We start from the raw sequence: 16,765 nt of genomic DNA on the forward strand, positions 1-16,765 counted from the left end.
ATCCTATCTTCACTGCTTTCTCCTAGTCTCCCACTCGCAGACCATCCGTGCTTGCAGTCCGACGATGTAAGGTTCGGAGCGTGCCGGGATCGCGCTTCGCGAGATATACAGCAGCTATACAGCCACAGACGTACGGGCGCTATTTGAGGGGAGAAAGCGCTCGTCGTTGCACTTTGCCCCCGACTACACTCATCTCCTCTGCGCACTGCTCGTAGAGCATCAGAACGCATCCAAAGACCTGCAATACACCTATCAGCATCATGCAGACAAGCAAACCGAGCGTGAGTGTCTACCCTTTGGCTTCTGGGAGAGGCGATTGTTGAATCGCGACGACGTACCTAGTACGCGACGGTCGTCAAGTACCGCAAGCCTGCCATCCAACGTCGAAGGGCTGCGATCCCTATAGCTGCGCCGACGCCCGAGAGAGAGGCAGACACCGATTTCGCCGCGATCCTGGGACAAGACTGGGAGTTGTACGAAGGGCAGGTTCGCCTTGCAAACAAGCAAAATTCAGCAGAGAGTGAGCGTCAGGTGAGAAGACGTTCAAGATCAGCTGAACAGTGCATGCTTACCTTGATATGTATTGCAGACCGATGTAGAATACACGACGTGGCCGCCTGTGTTGTCGGCACAGTCGACTGTGTCGTCGGGGCTTCCGCTCGACGTTGCCTATGACTCCTCGATGTTGGTGCGTATCTTCGAGCGATACGTTCGGGTTGATCCTAAGACACCGCCACAGCCCCCGAACCAAGAGCATGGTGTCCTTCGGTTGGAGTCCAACGTAGAGTATACGTCGTGGCCGCCTGTGTTGTCGGCACAGGCGACTGCATCGGGACTACCGCTCGACGCAGCTTATCAGTCCTCGATGTTGGTGCGTATCTTCGACCATTGCTTGCGGGTTGATTCTGAAAGACTACCACAGTCGCCAATCCATGAGCACGGAGATCTGGCTACGACAGTCTACGATGCGCGGTCGATGATCATACCCATCATCACCGCTGGGGTTGCGAGGCCGCCGCTAGATGTGGCGACCACGGGCTTGCCTGGACAGGGCCCGTCGACAGACACGGGTAGCCCGGCGTCGTCGAATACACTGTCGAGTCCATTGGACAGGTGGGAGCCCATTGCAACATCGACTCCGCTCCCGAAGTGGACCTGGGTGGCGACGAGGGAAGATTAAGGTATGTCGCGGCATGTTACGGGCAGAGCAGACGTGCTGACAGTACCCAGTATTCCGTCGGGAGGTTGGGGTGTTGATCGGAACGGTACTCTTGTGTCGTTCGCAAGTCGGATCGTAGGGATATCGTCGGTGGACAGGAGGAAGGCGGCTCGCCGCACATGGCGCTTGTCGAAGATGGAGGATTGTAGATGCACGGGGAACGAGAGCAAGCAGTCTTGCAATGTAATCGTAGACAACGCCGGAAATCATCCTTTTTCTCCTTCACGCCGCGTCCGTTTGAGAAGTATATGCGTTCCCAGCGAGGCGACAAGGGCGGCCCATTCGTCGTGGACGGGATCTCCGTAGATTCCTGGCGGACGTGTCTTCGCGGTCCGTACCATAGGTCAGGGACGAAGCCGGCGTGAATGAATTTGTAACATCTCCTCCTCGCGTTCCCTTCTCCTTGTTTCGCAGACCAGCGTAACTGGCCTGCAGCACTAAAGGGTCCGAGGGCGGGATATGCCGGCATCGCGCCGTGTCCCTTCGCAAGCCACAGTCGCCTAGGCGCCGGTTCAACAAAAGGGCGCTCGTCCGTGCGCTCGTCTTTCGACGATCTTGCTCTCATTGCCTGTCCGCGCGCCACTAGCAAAGCACCCACTACGTGTTCTCAAAAACCTAACTCAAATCAGTGAGCATGATGCACACAAGCAAACCAAGCGTGAGTCTCTGTTTGTTCGACTTACCCGGAGCAGCGATTGAAATGCGACGACGTACTCAGTACGCAATGGTACTCAAGTACGGCAAGGTAGCAATGCTACAGCAAAGACCTCCGAAGCCGATTACCGCACCGACGCCCAAGAGAGAGAGACGTGGGAGCTTTGTGGCCATCCTCGAGAATAACTGGGAGCTGCACCAAGGTGAACTTCGTCTTGCAAACACACACAATTCAGCGGAGAGTAAAGGCCATCAGGTGAGAAGGCAGTCAGAAACCGCTGAATGGTATATGCTCACCTCAATCGTAGACGGGGGACGGCATAGAGTACACCACATGGCCGCCTACGTTGTCTGCGCAGGCGACAATGTCGCCGATGAGCTCATCCATGGCAGTGAGTGATGGTGTCCTTTTGAGTCAACATCGATCTTGACGAAGGACAAGGGTTACCTCGACCATACACAAAGCCAGGAGTCGGTGTTCTCCCAACATGAGAGACTGGCCCTCGCACACCTGCTGGCAGACAGTACAACATCCCTAGACACACTTTTGAGCCCTCCAGATGTTTGGGAGCCGCTCGAGACGTCGACGCCACTGCCCCGATGGGCTTGGAGAACCACGAGAGTCGACTGAGGTACACATAACGACTCACGTTAGTGACAGCAGCACTGACAATGCCATAGTCAGCGGTCCGTCGGATCGAGGCCACACCGCGGGGCAAGGATCGGGACGAACTACTGGCCGTGATGTCGTTTAAATCGCTTGGACGTCGCGTTGATGGGGGGGAGGTGGCCGACGGTGGGGCTTGTATAAGCGTAGGAGGGAGGAGAATGGAGGAAACGTCAGGAGCGAGAGTTGGGCGGGGACAATGCAAGTCGTATGCTTCCAGATGTATGGGCAGCAGAGTCGAAATTATTGGTATCCGTCTACGATGTGCTCGTCTCGAAGCTATGCCTCCGCACGAGCGAGCGAACTCGCCACGGAGCATTCTTGGAGCGAACGGGGTGCTATGGCTGCCTCGCCCTTTGCCCGGTAGCCCAGGGACGAAGATTAGTCCCTCACATCGAAATTCGCTACCCTCGCATTCCCTTTGCATTGCACGCACGACCCGCAAGCCTGCCGCAAGCCAGCTGGACGTGCGTCCCGCTTTGCGTCCGGCGCTAAGAGGTCCGAGTGCCGGCAACACGCGCCGCCATTCCGCAGGCCACAAACGCATAGGCGCTCAATCGAACAAAGAGAGCGCCTGTCCGTATGCTCGTCTTCCGACTGTCTTGCCCTCATCGCCAGCACACGCGCACTCCACAGAGCGCTATTCTCGTGTAAACAGACCTAAAGAAGACTGATTAGCAAGATGCAACACTACAGACTCGGTGTGAGTGCTTCAGTACCCGACTAACCGAGGGACGCGATCGTTCATGTACGATGAGCTAGTACGCGACGGTGCACGGCAAGGCGGATGTCCCGACGCAAGGCTCGAAACCCGGTGTACGAAGCGGTGATGATGTTCAATGCAAGCCGGATCCTCAGAACCAGCCGTTGCAGAAAGGCAAAGTAGAGACGAGGTAGGTCGTCTGGCACGAGCGCGAAGTCCGCTGATCGAGGTGACAATTCGCGACGTAGGAACCCAGCTGCAAACACAAACCATGAAACGACCAACGAAGGTCTACTGGTGAGCGAACGAGCGCCGTTCGTTACTTGGTTCGTGCTTACCTGGGTTGTGGCCACTGTGGCGCAGGCCTGCAATGGCTTTATCCCGACCCGTATACATCGACGGGGAGACGGTGTGGCCGTATGTACCGGTACATCGGATGAAAGGGGCCTGGGCACGCCTGCCCCTGTGGGATCCACAAGAGCAAGTCAAATCGTCAGTCTTTGTATTGTGACATGCATGACCACTTACTAATCGAGATATAGGGTGCCCTATCAGCCTCTGACTGCAGGCTGCTCAGGCTCCTGGGAACGAGGCGCAACGCCGCGCATGAGCTCGTCAAGGTGAGTGTCTTGTGATACCGGTACTGTATGTTTGCTCAGCTACCCGTCTGTTGTGCGTCGTTCAGAACGAGGCGCGTCTGAACAACGGCTTCTTGTGCTATGCCACGGATCGGGCCTTGGCGGGTATCAATTGGGAGGTACTCGTCGAAGAGGCTATGGCGAGCGCGTGCAAGCGCTCGGGCCAACCGTCCCCGACCAGTCCAGCGGGTGACGGCTGGATTTCTGGATAGATGCCCGAGCATCGTGACTACCAACGTTCAGGAGGAGAAATCGGGGGGAAGCCACAAGGTTCAAGACGATATCGTGGCCAGGAGGAGCGAATGGGCGGATCGTGAGGCGGGCCCGGAGGAACACCTGTAGAGGATGCAGTACGTCTATCGTGCGCAAGCTGTCATCGTAAACCTTTTTGTATGGATGTGGGCACTCACTGGTCACCAAGTACTGGTAGGTCGCCATAGTCGCCAGGAACTCGTCGGCGCATCTTCGACCATCCGCGTTACATTTTCACGTCTTTTCAGCTTGGATATTTTGGATGTTCATCGCAGCATCCACCTGCATCCAGCGATATCTGAACACCCTGAACGGACGCGTCGGCCACGGATGTCCTTGCGGGCCACAATTCAGGAGACGGGCGGCCACAGCTTGCCGACTGTTATCGAGGGCGTAGAGGGCGTAAGAGACAATTTCGTTTGCGGAGATCTGACCAGGCGAGTCGACCAGAGCGTCCGCAGGGGGCACGAGAAAACTTCAGCATGGCGACGGGCATCGTAGGCCACATCCAAATGGGGCCACCAATTGTGTTGATTCGGCGGTGTGGCTGAGCCGGACGATCCCGGCCATTCGTGCGCCGCGTCACGCCTGTACAGCAGTGTACAACACCCTCCATCCGCGTTTCTACTGTTCTCATGCTCGTCGCAATCGCACCCTCGCGGTGGTCGTCAGACTCACCTCGAGCCCGCGGGTACTTACACACCCGAGAATTGGACAGGCTACAGCCATTTTGACATTGATGATACACTACATTACATACACTAATAGTTGCATTCGACTGCTCACTGGTTCTTAGACTGCGTCAGCTCCCTGTGCAGGTGGTCCACCCTGCTCGACGCGTTCAACAGGGCCTTCAAACCCGACGCGGTGATATCCGTGTCCTTCGCAATGCCCCAGGCATTCAACTTGATCGCGCCGCCATCCACCTCATACGCAAGCTCAACGTACGACGCAGCCTTCACGTCCGAACCCTCGCCGATCGAGTGTTCCGCGTACTCGCGGATCGACAGCTGTCCGTCGATATGCTCGTTCAGCGCCGCGATGGCCGCGGTTAACAGACCATTGCCCTGACCTGCGACCTTCGTGAGCTTCGCGTTGATGATGAACTCGCCCGTGAGCTCCTTCCGCCCGCTCTCGCCCAGATTCTCCATATTGAAGCTCTGCAGGGCGAAGCGGCCGTCCTTGTCGGGGATGTCGAACGCGTACGTCTCTTTGAACAGCTGTATGAGGTCGGAGTAAGACATCTGCCCGCCCGTCTCGCGCGCGGCTCGCTGGACGACCTCAAAGAAGGATGCCTGCAGACGGCGAGGGAGCTCCAAGGACAATTCATTGAGGATCACTGACGCGATGTCTGCCTGGCTCGTCTTCGCGCTGTAACCAACGCTCAGCTTGAGTTCAGGTAGCGGCCGGTCGCCAATTGCGCTGTTGACCGCGCTTAGCAGCGCGCGTAAACCGGATCCCGCAATGTCCGGGTCGACGCCAACGCCCCACCACGACTCCGTCGATTTGCGAATCTCCTTCACATCACGAGCGAGGGGAACGAGCTCGACGTACGACGCGGCCTTGGTATCCTGGCCCTGTCCGATAGCGTGTTCGGAGTACTCGCGCAGAGAGAGGTCGATCTCCAAGTGCGTGCGGAGAGCATCCAGCAGTGCGGACAACGGGCCGTTGCCGTCTCCACGAATGACTCGAAGGACACCATCCACTGACACCGTGCCATCGAACTGGCGTCGCTCATCCGCTGCCTCGTCTCCGCTCGGGAGGTCCGGCGACGACTCCGCTGAAATCCTGAACGACTTGAGCACCAGCCTGCCCTCGTATGTCGACCCGCCGTAGTGGTACGTCTTCCTAAATGCCGTCGTGATATCCTCCACGGTCATCTCGCGCGCCTCGCGATCCGCGATCTCCTGGACTACGCTGTAGAACGTGATCTGCATCTTGCGCGGCATGTCGAGCCCGAGGTGCTGCTGCACGAGGTACGCGATGCCGCCCTTGCCGCTCTGCGCATTGACTCGGATGACGGCCTCGTAGTTGCAACCAAGGTCCGCGGGGTCGATGGGGAGGTAGGGCATGTGCCAAATCGTCGGCTCGCCCTTGCGCTCCGCCTCGGCCCACCGTGCCCGCTGGTGCTCGAAACCCTTCTTGACCGCGTCTTGGTGCGAACCGGAGAAGGCGGTGAAGACGAGTTCGCCCGCATATGGGTGGCGAGGGTGCACCGGCAGATCGTTGCATTGTGTGACGACGTCGATGACGGTTTGGATGTCGCTGAAGTCGAGTCCGGGGTTGATCCCTTGTGTGTACTGGTTCAATGCGAGGTTCACGAGATCGACGTTACCGGTGCGCTCGCCGTTGCCGAAGAGGCAGCCCTCCACACGGTCCGCGCCCGCAAGCATGGCCAGCTCGGCAGCCGCGATGCCCTGACCTGTGATGGTTTGTCAGGTCAGGTTAAATAGCAGCAACAAGACACGACTGTACCTCGGTCATTGTGTGGGTGCAGACTGACATAGATATTCTCCCGTTCAGATATGTGACGGCAGAAATACTCCACCTGGTCTGCGTAGTGGTTCGGAGGACCGATCTCGACCGTCGCAGGTAGGTTGAAGATAATCCTGTCCTCAAACGCAGTCCCCGCTCTCCCCCATGCCTTCTTGACCGCCTCGCAAATCTCCACCGCAAACTCCGGCTCCGTCTGCGTGAAGGTCTCTGGGCTGTACTCATACCTGAAGATCGTCCCGTGCTTCTGCGTGCACTCATCGGTGAGCTTGCGGATGATCTCGGTGTGCTTGACGGCCAAGGCGAGGGTCTCCTCCTTGTTGTTCCGGAAGACGACCTCCCGGAACAGACATGAGGTCGCATTGTACATGTGGATGATCGCACGCTTCGAGCCTGCAACAGAGTCAATTGTCCGGCGGATGAGGTCTTCACGAGCCGGTGTCAGAACCTAAAACCTCGAGTAAGCTTCCTCGTCGCTTCCGTCTACATCATTTATGGAATTGGGGGAGAGGTCCAGTCCTAATCCGGACAAAATCGTCGTTCATGCGGACGAAGGCCTGTGTTTATGTCCGGACATGGCTCCTCCAGCCGCGTGAGGCCTGATCTTGTCCGGACTCCCCACCAAAACATAGGCGTCCTCTCCGTCTACAGTTGTGGATGTACGACTCACTTGGATCCACACATCGTCCGGCACCTGCCCGCCCTCAATCAGCCCCCTCACAAAGTTGAAGTCCGTGTCGCTAGCGGCGGGGTACGCGATCTCGATCTCCTTGAAGCCGCACTTGAGCAAGGTCTGGAAGAAGAGCGTCTTCTGCGGGATCGTCATTGGGTTCGCGAGGGCCTGGTTGCCATCGCGTAGGTCTGTCGACAGCCAGATAGGTGGCTTCGTCGCGACTGCTGAGGGCCATTGGCGGTCCGAAAGGTTGAGCGGGGTGTACGGCTTGTACTTTTGGGACGGATCAGCCCTGCGGGGTGGACAGTCAGCCTGGAGGAGCTGGAGATGTCGCTGAAGCCGACTTACAGCATCGGCATGATGGCTCGTTTTGAAGGGTATTAACTGAAGTGACGCGTATGGCTAGGACGGGCGCAGACGTCCATATAAAAGCAGGCAGACACGAGTCATCGCGAAGTCCAGAACACAAAGGCAAGAATGGCGACTGACTCGTAGGCGCGCAAAATTGGGCATCGGATCTGACGGTGAGATTGCTGGTTTCGAAGTTATCTACGGTCACACACAAGTCGCTCATTTCCACGCTCCGTTTGTATATCGTCTACATGGTGTTTGACACAGTACAGATGGGATGCACAAGAGACATAATGGAACTGATGATTCCTCTAGTTCTTCAGGTCGACGATGATCGCCTGACCGCCGTAGGCGAGCGCGGCATTCACGCTGACCCTCTCGCACGAATGTTCCGCACTCCCCTCATGGAGGACGGCACCATGCGACTCGTGTATGTGTCCAAAGACATGCAGTCGGCACCGCTGTAGATCATCACTTGCGAGTCGCTTAGCAAGGTCTTTGCAGCCGGCCGCAGTGCCTTTCCTCGTTTTGTTCAGGGTGCCGTACGGGGGTGTGTGCGTCAGCAGTATTTCTGTCCCCTCCGGTATCCGGGCATAGATATCTCCGCCCTCATTGTATTCGTACTGGAATGCGCCCCATGAGTAGCGTGGCGCAGCCTGTGGTGGGTGAAAATAGGGACGGTGCAGGTAGGTAAAGCAAACTCACCGGTGACCCGTACACTTTCCATGTCCGTCCGGCCGGGGTGGTTATGTCTATTGACTCAAACTCTAGGTAGTGCATCCCTGCCTTACGCAAGGTTTCACTGCGTATGAGCTGTCGAGCAGCAACTGCGTCCTGAGTATCCATTGTCAGCGCGATCCGATGTTCGTACTTATAATGAGACATACCTTTGTCCCGACAGTCTCACCCGCTACGTTCGCCCAATGCCCGCCTTCTTGCCAGTCGTCGTCTAAGCACAGCTGAGCGGATGTTCAGCCTTTAGGGAACAGAATCCATGGGGCTTCACTCACATCATGGTTTCCTGCAATCAAACTACGTTCCTACGTCATATTCATATGTCCTATCTATTACGGAACTGACCTTACATCTTGACGGGATGGGGAAGGGTTTTGAGCCAGTTCAGAGTAACTCGGAGTCGCTTGAACGCACCCCCAGCGCTGAGGTCACCCGCATGCAAGAGAATGTCGCCAGGCGGTACTCTATAGGCATGCGAGTGGGTGTCGGAAATACATACGAAGCGAGTCCACGACAGCCCGGGATGCGGAGGCGGATCCTGGGGGTCATACTTGACGTAGACAGCCGTCGTTGCTGAAACCAGCGTTGATTGGGTCATCGTAGGTGACACAGGTAACTGCACCAGTATAGAGGCCCTTGACCAGCAGAGCAAAGACCAGTGAGTCGGTAGATGTGCCGGAGGATGTGATGCTATAAGGTATGCAGGTTGGTGGCGAGAGGCGAGTGCGGGGACAGCGCTGCAACGCCTCACATGAAGTCATCGCACACCGGACCGGGCGCTTCCGACTCGTTTGGTTATTTAGCTTAGCACTCAACTGTGCTCTCGGAAGTATGGCACGCCCGCATCTCAGCTCCAGGTCTTAGGACCCTCGGTAGCAACGATACTGGACAGCCAACAGTTATTGAAGACAACATCGTACGAGGAGAGTGGTCCAGGAACTTTCATTCCGTCTGTATACACACGCGGCACAACCCCAGATATCCTCCGTCTCCAATCTCGAGTCAACTGAACACATCTTGTATCCTTCTTCTTGAGTTCCAGTCAAGACATGGCCAGAATGATGAATATGTCATTGGATATCATAGTTCAAACCATGGATAGGATGTGACCAACTGCTTTCTCAGGAGTGAAGAGCTTGTAGTTCGTGAAGACCTCCTGGATTCGAGTGATCTGGCTATCCACATCCGCGATGGCTGCAGGATCTGCTAGTGGCATTAAAACACCGTCATCACAAGAGACATGTCGCTAGCAGAACTTATGCTCACGTTTCTCCAGAAAGTCGCAGAGACATCGGCGAGCCCGGGGATAACGGCCGCGACAGTAAATCCTTCTGGCACGAACAGTGTGGCGTACTTTGTATGCTCAGCAGCCTTCGTGGTTCAGTACACGGCAATACTGTGGAGATGCAGCCTCTTTACGACCTCTGGTAGGCCGCCCTCCGTGCCGATGATAGCAATCTCTGTGATACTGTACCCCTGCGGAGAAGAGGCAGGAAGGTGTTCACGATGTGAGCAACACCGAGGACGTCGACCTTGAACTATTGCAGCATGGACATGAGCCTTTGGCTTGGTAGAATGGATGTATGGATTCCAGGAATTCCGTGCCAAGTTTATCGCAATCCTCGCTGCATCGAACATGGGTGTCAGCGCAGATCGCGAATGTACTCAGTATGATCAATGTACGGCGAACCACTGTCTGAGCATAAAAATGTTCTTGAGCTCCGTTCGCGCATCTTTATAAGCGAGGACGTCCAATGAGCCGCCAGTAACCTTTGCGATGTCCGCAGCGGCAGCCTGAATGAGACAGCAGGTGATCCACTCAGCACATTGCCCGTACACGAGGAGGACTGGCCATGGACTTGGCTTCATCGAACTAGACTCGACTACGCCTCGTAGACATGATTGTTGCCGGAGGTCGTTCTCACTTCGTTGAGCTGCGTGGACCTTGCCTTGGTTCGGACTGTTATGTACACGACTTTATCCGTGTTCTCAACCTACATATCCCTTTATTACTGAGCACAGGCACTGGGATACTCTGTAGGACGACTGACATACCAACTGCCGTACGGAGTCCGACGCCTCGAGAGCCAACGACTACGACGTAGGAGGCACGAGTGCAGTTGAGTCTTTGGCTACCGTAAGCTATGATGCCAGTGCAGACATCTCGCCCCGCAAAAAGCTCTACTCCCAGTGGCAGCTGTCGTGTTTTCTTCCCCGCCCCGACACAATCTGCGGATGCTAAGCGCATAGCACCTCCGGAGCCCGAGCGGTCTTCTCGCGCTTTCACCGTTCTTGAACGTCCAATCTGCCATGACTGTCAGCCTATCCTAGAGTGTTCAAGCCCCGTCAATCCGTGACTCGCCTACTTGGAGGTTCGAGCGGGCGAGTGCGGCTTCGTCATGTGGCTATTGAACACGGGCACGGACCGTAATGATTCATGAGAACGTTCACGTAAGATGGGACAGAGAGACTGACTCGAGCGAGACTGCACCTTCAGCATGTTTTGTCTGGACAGTTGTCATTGATCGTGACCGTTGGGGGCACGACAAAGACTCCTAAAGACACCATGAAAACATGGTGCGCGACGCACATGGCTAGTTGCGCAAGTCAAATATTCTCATGATGTCACGGTATTTGCGCCTTCTTCGCAAGATTACTCATGACTCGAGGACTACTCGTAGAGCAATAAGACGTCTTGAAAAATCGATGAGTTAGCGTAAGCGAGTCGAACGTAGAATGGTGGAACGGATGCGAGACGTACGTCGCGATGTTTGACCTTATTGAGTCGACTAGTGAGCAAGTGTTTCCCCGGGGCGTTCTTACCCATTCAGTGGAGCAGTGAGGCGAATTCGTCACCTTGGCTCCGTCCAAGGGCGTGCTGAGCAGCCTGAACTACTAGGAGCCAGTAGTTGGCGAAGTTACCGACGCACGTGCGTGGTATGCTGAGCTTCATATGCGGCAGAGAGTGAGGTGATCTTGCTGAATGCTTGGGGCTTTGCCACGAAGTAGACGAACACAACTCCGTCGGACTTGAAAGCTGCGTCGGGCAGGGTGGAATGGACCTGGAATGGACAGCGAAGTGACACGGAAGCGGTTCGAAAGAAGTATCTGCATTGTCTCATGTTCGAAAGCCAATATTGTGTCCCTTACTGCGCTCGGCTTTCGGTCTCCGCGACGCGTTGGTAGAGACGCAGATAGAGGGTGCTGTACTGTGTACACTGTACAGTCGTGACGCGTCGCACGAGTGGCCGGGATCGTCCGGCTCAGCCACACCGCCGAATCAACACAATTGGTGGCCCCATTTGGATGTGGCCGTACATATGTGGCCACGACTACGATGCCCGTCGCGATGCTGAAGTTTTCTCATACCCCCTGCGGACGCTTTGGTCGACTCGCTTGGTCAGATTTCCGCAAAGAAGATAGTCTCTTACGCCCTCTACGCCCTCAATAACTGCCAGCAAGCTGTGGCCACCCGTCTCCTGAATTGTGGCCCGCGAGAACATCCACGACCGAGCGTCCGTTCAGACATCGCTAGGTGCCAGCGGGCGTTGCGATGATCGTATGATCTATGCAAGCCGAAAATACGTGAAAATACACCGCGGATGGTCGAAGATGCGACACCGACTTCCTGGCGGCTATGGCGACCTACCCAGTACTTCGTGACCAGTGAGTGCCCACATCCATGCTAAAAGATTTACGATGACAGCTTGCGCACGATAGACGTACTGCATCCTCTACAGGCGTTCCTTCGGTCCCACTGACCGCTCGTCCACTTTTGCTGCGAATACCGCCTCGAACCTGGCCTCTCCTCAAATTCTCCTCCTCCTTGTCAAATTGGCGGTCGCGATGCTCGGGCATTTATCCAGAAATCCAGCCGTCACCCGCTGGACTGGTCGGGGACGGTTGGCTCGAGCGCTTGCACGCGCTCGCCATAGCCTCTTCGACGAGTGCGTCCCAGTGAACACCCACCAAGGCCCGATCCGTTGCATAGCGCAGGAAGCCTTCGTCCAGCCGCGCGTCGCTCTGAACGACGCACAACAGACGGGTAGCTGAGCAAACATCCAGTACCGGTATCGCAAGACACTCACCTTGACGAGCTCATGCGCGGCGTTGCGCCTCGTTCCCAGGAGCCTGAGCAGCCTGCAGTCAGAGGCTGATAGGGCACCCTATATCTCGGTTAGTAAGTGGTCATGCATGTCACGATACAAAGACTGACAATCTGACTTGCTCTTGTGGATTTCACAGGGGCAGGCGTGCCCAGACCCCTGTCATCCGATGTACCGGTACATAAGGCCACACCGTCTCCCCGGCGAGGTATACGGGTCGGGATAAAGCCATTGCAGGCCTGCGCCACAGTGGCCACACCCCAGGTAAGCACGAACCAAGTAACGAACGGCGCTAGTTCGCTTACCAGTAGACCATCGTTTGTCGTTACGTGACTCGTGTTTGCAGCTGGGTTGCTATGTCGCGAATTGTGACCTCTATCAGCGGGCTTCGCGCTCGTGCCAGACGACCTACCTCGTCTCTGCTTTGCCTTTCTGCAACGGCTGGTTCTGAGGATCCGGCTCGCATCGAACATCATCACCGCTTCGTACACCGGGTTTCGAGCCTTGCGTCGGGACATGCGCATTGCCGTGCACCGTCGTGTACTAGCTCATCACACATGAACGATCGCCTCCCTCGGTTAGTCGGGTACTGAAGCACTCACATCGAGTCTGTAGTGTTGCATCTTGCTGACCAGTCTTCTTTAGGTCTGTTTACACGAGAATAGCGCTCTGTGGAGGGCGCGTGCGCTGGCGATGAGGGCAAGACAGTCGGAAGACAAGTGTACGGACAGGCGCTCTCTTTGTTCAATTGAGCGCCTATGCGTTTGTGGCCCGCGGAAATGGCGGCGCGGGTTGCCGGCACGCGCCTCGGACCCTTAAGCGCTGGATGCAGGTCCAGCAGATCTGTGGGTCGCACAATGGTAGGGGATGCATCATGGACGACATGTGGAATTGTATACGGTCGCGCACGTTTTTTCCGTTGCCAGGAAGCGAATCGCGAGACAGCGAAGATACCTCTGTCAGGGATCCACGGATGTCTGACCGGGGGCGAGTGGATCCCTTCATCACTCGCTGCGAAGGCACTGGATTTCAAGACGAGCGCATCGTGGGCAGCCAATTCAAGTCAACACCGGGTCTTCGCCTACGTATACATTCAAAGCATCAATTTGCTTGCATTGTCCAAGATCGGCTCTCAATCCCCGCGCATCCACAATCCCTCCATCGTCAATCCGCCGTACCTCCTGCCACCAGCACAACCCGACACTCCACCATACGGCCATCGATTCGCGAGCCCAGGCGTCGGTTCTGAGCATCTAGCCTTACGCTACCGTCAGCGAGTCATCGTGCGCGTAACTGGGCACGACGTACCTCAGCTGGCTTTTGTGGTTTCCCAGGTCCACCTTGGGAGGGGCGTCGACGTCTCCAGGGGCTCCCAATCATCAGGAGAGGGCAGGAGCGTATCCAAGAATACTGGGCCCATGGATATGAACGTCGCCTGGGGCGACCAGCACGGCCCTTCATCCTGGGCTTGCGGGACATTTCTGGGTGACAGGGCCGACACGTACCCCGCTTGTGCATGGTGGTGGCCACCAGTGATCGTCTTGTCCTGTGCCCAACGGATCAATTCTTATCACCAATGTCGGCATTAGAAGTACTGACTAGCGTCGAGGGCTGGTGCCCTGGCTTGAATGAACTCCCCGTCAACACGGCTGCCCGCGCCGATAGCCTAGGGGGCCACGTCGTATACTATATCTCAGACTCCAATACATATCAAGGTAAGCATGCAGTATTCAGCTGTCATTGAACGTCTTCTCACCTGACGCCCTTCACTTGCTGCTGAATGCTTCTTGCTTGCAAGGCGAACCTGCCCTTCGTGCAACTCCCAGTCTTGTCCCAGGATCGCGGCGAAATCGGTGTCTGCCTCTCTCTCGGGCGTCGGCGCAGCTATGGGGATCGCAGCCCTTCGATGTTGGATGGCAGGCTTGCGGTACTTGACGACCGCCGCGTACTAGGTACGTCGTCGCGATTCAACAATCGCCTCTCCCAGAAGCCAAAGGGTAGACACTCACGCTCGGTTTGCTTGTCTGCATGATGCTGATAGGTGTATTGCAGGTCTCTGGATGCGTTCTGATGCTCTATGAGCAGTGCGCAGAGGAGATGAGTGTAGTCGGGGGCAAAGTGCAACGACGAGCGCTTTCTCCCCTCAAATAGCGCCCGTGCGTCTGTGGCTGTATAGCTGCTGTATAACTCGCGAAGCGCGATCCCGGCACGCTCCGAACCTTACATCGGCGGACTGCAAGCACGGATGGTCTGCGAGTGGGCGACTGGGAGAAAGCTATGAAAACAGGATAATCCATGGCATTACGCACGCGCCTTGCACCTCCGAAATACCGGACGGGCGGAGAGACAGCGATGGCCCGCCCTGCATATGGCGTGGATACGCTCTACGCGAGCAGTGAAATTTCCCAAGTGTGCGGTCATCCTGCGATGGACATGCACTCGTTGGCGGTGATAATCAGGAGGTTTTTGCTTATACAGCGGAGGTTATGACTGAGTAAGCTGTCCTTCATTATGCGCATGGATCGTCGCGAGTATAAACTTCATGGTATGTAACAACCGCGGTCTGAGGACAAGATTGAATGATGGCTGACTTCGATACACAGACCAACCGTTATCGGCTTGCATTCTGTACGATCGTTTGGGACCACGTATACCAGATGACTTGATCACCGCAGCCAGGCAATCCAGTCGCAGTGGCTGCAGGATCCACCGTGAATACCACAATCCCGAAAGAACTGCCCCGTCTGTCCTTCTGCAAAGTCCTGGCGCAAGTGGCTTCACTGGTCTGAGACCCATTGTAGCAGCAGGCTACGCCATGTGTGCCACCCCTCTGTGACGACTGGCCATGCGATCAGCTTTGCGCAACACCGGATGGTGTCACAAAGCGGCGGCTCGCTTCGGTGACGCTATTGCTCTCCGCTCGCATCTACATTTACAGATTGACGGTTGTCTTCCAGTGTTCGATTCATACAAGAAACAACGAGATTTACAATGAGATATAACCCCACCCCAGTTTGCATTATCGTACGTGTGCACCCGTTTTCATCTCTACATCTGACAATACGCAAGTCGTCATTAACTTCCAGATTCGTATGTGGGCGGCTGATGTACGTACCTTCGATCATGCTGTCTCACTCTTCCCCGAGCTGCGCAGGTACTCGTGATGAACCGTCGACGTCGCAAGTGCACCGCAAGCCTCCATAGGACTTAGCAACGTAGTCGAAGACGCAGGACTTGGATGCGGGGTAGAGGTTGCCTGTGGTTCCCATTGCTCCCATGGTGTTAAGGCCCTCTCTGGCTCGGTCGTCCTCTCCAGACTGACATCCTCCATGGCGACAGCAAGCGTCAGATCCATGATCTCACGGAGGAGCAAACCCTCATCTCCCTCTTCCTGCGCAAGCATGCGCGCCGTGACTAGTCTTTCGAATTCACGGAAAAAGTGCTTGCGATAGTTAAGCCGCTGCTGTATCAGCTGAGCGCGCTCGTGTCCAATCGGTGGTTGAGCAGTTGCCAACCCTGTCACGCACGAAGGTTTCACCTGTAAAGATCCACAGTCACTAACATGATCTGACAAGAACAGCATTCAACAACTCACTCGACCCACGGCTAAATTGTGTGGATGTGGCACATCTACTGGGCGTTGGTCGGTCTGGAACGACAGTACCGGAGGCCATGTTGTATAGGCAACATTCTTGGTACCGGCACTTCAGGTGAGCACAAAACATAAAGCAGTCTGTCAAAGTTTTCTTACGTGATGGCCTTCATCGACCGCTTTCTGTTTTGTGTTTGCAGCACGAGCCTCTGCGCCACCTACTCCCCATTCCCCGTCGAGGATGGTTGCGAACTTGACCCGCCCATCAAGGTGAGGTTGGTACGGCGTCGGTTGGGCAAAGAGTTCAGGTGTACATTCTAAGTAGCGGGGGTGAGGTTTCCTGGCCAGTTCTCTGACCAGATCTTCAGCGAGGGTGCCGTTGGGATGATCGGCCTTGAATAGACGCAACGAGAACATCGATGATAATGGCAGAGGTATGGGATGATACGGTGATGGTCTTGACACTCGTGGATCTCGTCGACGAGTCGATGACGACCGCCCGATGTCCTGCGACTAGAATAGAGTGGCAGCTTGAGATGAAAGAGCAACTGACGGCGATGCAGACTCGGAGCTACTCGGAGAGACAAAGGCAAGCATAGGCGCCGCCTCGTGTAGTGGGCGTCTACGCGCGAGTGGCTATCCTGGCTCATACTGGTCACTCAGCGGATCCAATCTCCGTTGC

The 16,765-nt window shown here is 56.0% G+C and overlaps 6 protein-coding genes across 6 annotated transcripts; 1 reads left to right on the forward strand and 5 right to left on the reverse strand.

Annotated features, from left to right (window-relative positions):
• Nucleotides 1-562: 562 nt before the first annotated feature.
• C8Q71DRAFT_250531 (uncharacterized protein) lies at nt 563-2,147 on the reverse strand. Its single transcript, XM_047917300.1, has 3 exons — nt 1,903-2,147; nt 1,222-1,834; nt 563-1,155 (listed from the first exon to the last, which is right to left on the reverse strand). Exons 2-3 carry the CDS (start codon nt 1,782-1,784, stop codon nt 993-995), a joined length of 726 nt encoding a protein of 241 aa, XP_047775813.1. The 5' UTR covers nt 1,785-1,834; nt 1,903-2,147; the 3' UTR covers nt 563-992.
• On the reverse strand, nt 1,727-3,275 carry C8Q71DRAFT_250934 (uncharacterized protein). The gene is made up of 3 exons (XM_047917302.1): nt 3,260-3,275; nt 2,524-3,200; nt 1,727-1,834 (listed from the first exon to the last, which is right to left on the reverse strand). The coding sequence occupies exons 2-3, from the start codon at nt 3,085-3,087 to the stop codon at nt 1,817-1,819; spliced, it is 582 nt and encodes a 193-aa protein (XP_047775814.1). The 5' UTR covers nt 3,088-3,200; nt 3,260-3,275; the 3' UTR covers nt 1,727-1,816.
• Nucleotides 3,276-4,843: 1,568 nt separating this feature from the next.
• C8Q71DRAFT_776252 (2-isopropylmalate synthase) lies at nt 4,844-7,786 on the reverse strand. The gene is made up of 4 exons (XM_047924646.1): nt 7,648-7,786; nt 7,297-7,591; nt 6,609-7,074; nt 4,844-6,555 (listed from the first exon to the last, which is right to left on the reverse strand). Exons 1-4 carry the CDS (start codon nt 7,656-7,658, stop codon nt 4,916-4,918), a joined length of 2,412 nt encoding a protein of 803 aa, XP_047775815.1. The 5' UTR covers nt 7,659-7,786; the 3' UTR covers nt 4,844-4,915.
• On the reverse strand, nt 7,787-8,992 carry C8Q71DRAFT_840047 (Metallo-dependent phosphatase). The gene is made up of 5 exons (XM_047926511.1): nt 8,736-8,992; nt 8,661-8,682; nt 8,538-8,609; nt 8,356-8,484; nt 7,787-8,306 (listed from the first exon to the last, which is right to left on the reverse strand). The coding sequence occupies exons 1-5, from the start codon at nt 8,981-8,983 to the stop codon at nt 7,962-7,964; spliced, it is 816 nt and encodes a 271-aa protein (XP_047775816.1). The 5' UTR covers nt 8,984-8,992; the 3' UTR covers nt 7,787-7,961.
• Nucleotides 8,993-13,137: 4,145 nt separating this feature from the next.
• C8Q71DRAFT_251186 (uncharacterized protein) lies at nt 13,138-14,525 on the forward strand. Its single transcript, XM_047917304.1, has 2 exons — nt 13,138-14,206; nt 14,290-14,525. The coding sequence occupies exon 1, from the start codon at nt 13,250-13,252 to the stop codon at nt 14,078-14,080; it is 831 nt and encodes a 276-aa protein (XP_047775817.1). The 5' UTR covers nt 13,138-13,249; the 3' UTR covers nt 14,081-14,206; nt 14,290-14,525.
• Nucleotides 14,526-15,449: 924 nt separating this feature from the next.
• On the reverse strand, nt 15,450-16,619 carry C8Q71DRAFT_251097 (uncharacterized protein). The gene is made up of 3 exons (XM_047917303.1): nt 16,243-16,619; nt 16,087-16,182; nt 15,450-16,029 (listed from the first exon to the last, which is right to left on the reverse strand). The coding sequence occupies exons 1-3, from the start codon at nt 16,498-16,500 to the stop codon at nt 15,613-15,615; spliced, it is 771 nt and encodes a 256-aa protein (XP_047775818.1). The 5' UTR covers nt 16,501-16,619; the 3' UTR covers nt 15,450-15,612.
• Nucleotides 16,620-16,765: the final 146 nt, after the last annotated feature.

Source organism: Rhodofomes roseus (assembly GCF_022264815.1).
Source record: "Rhodofomes roseus strain CIRM-BRFM 1785 chromosome Unknown C8Q71scaffold_20, whole genome shotgun sequence".
NCBI classification, from domain to species: Eukaryota; Fungi; Basidiomycota; class Agaricomycetes; order Polyporales; family Fomitopsidaceae; genus Rhodofomes; species Rhodofomes roseus.

Coding starts and splice junctions, on each gene's coding strand:
- C8Q71DRAFT_250531 (XM_047917300.1), bottom strand. CDS start 1,784: ATGAGAGCAAGATCGTCGAAAGACGAGCGCACGGACGAGCGCCCTTTT. Junction 1,156..1,221: donor CCGACGGAATACTGGGTACT/GTCAGCACGTCT, acceptor GTCGCCACCCAG/GTCCACTTCGGGAGCGGAGT.
- C8Q71DRAFT_250934 (XM_047917302.1), bottom strand. CDS start 3,087: ATGCGTTTGTGGCCTGCGGAATGGCGGCGCGTGTTGCCGGCACTCGGA.
- C8Q71DRAFT_776252 (XM_047924646.1), bottom strand. Junction 7,075..7,296: donor CGGACGATGTGTGGATCCAA/GTGAGTCGTACA, acceptor TCGAGGTTTTAG/GTTCTGACACCGGCTCGTGA. Junction 6,556..6,608: donor GCACCCACACAATGACCGAG/GTACAGTCGTGT, acceptor AAACCATCACAG/GTCAGGGCATCGCGGCTGCC.
- C8Q71DRAFT_840047 (XM_047926511.1), bottom strand. CDS start 8,983: ATGACCCAATCAACGCTGGTTTCAGCAACGACGGCTGTCTACGTCAAG. Junction 8,683..8,735: donor CTTCCCCATCCCGTCAAGAT/GTAAGGTCAGTT, acceptor GTAGGAACGTAG/TTTGATTGCAGGAAACCATG. Junction 8,610..8,660: donor TGATTGCAGGAAACCATGAT/GTGAGTGAAGCC, acceptor ACATCCGCTCAG/CTGTGCTTAGACGACGACTG.
- C8Q71DRAFT_251186 (XM_047917304.1), top strand. CDS start 13,250: ATGCGTTTGTGGCCCGCGGAAATGGCGGCGCGGGTTGCCGGCACGCGC.
- C8Q71DRAFT_251097 (XM_047917303.1), bottom strand. CDS start 16,500: ATGTTCTCGTTGCGTCTATTCAAGGCCGATCATCCCAACGGCACCCTC. Junction 16,183..16,242: donor CGGTCGATGAAGGCCATCAC/GTAAGAAAACTT, acceptor GCCGGTACCAAG/AATGTTGCCTATACAACATG. Junction 16,030..16,086: donor ACAATTTAGCCGTGGGTCGA/GTGAGTTGTTGA, acceptor GGATCTTTACAG/GTGAAACCTTCGTGCGTGAC.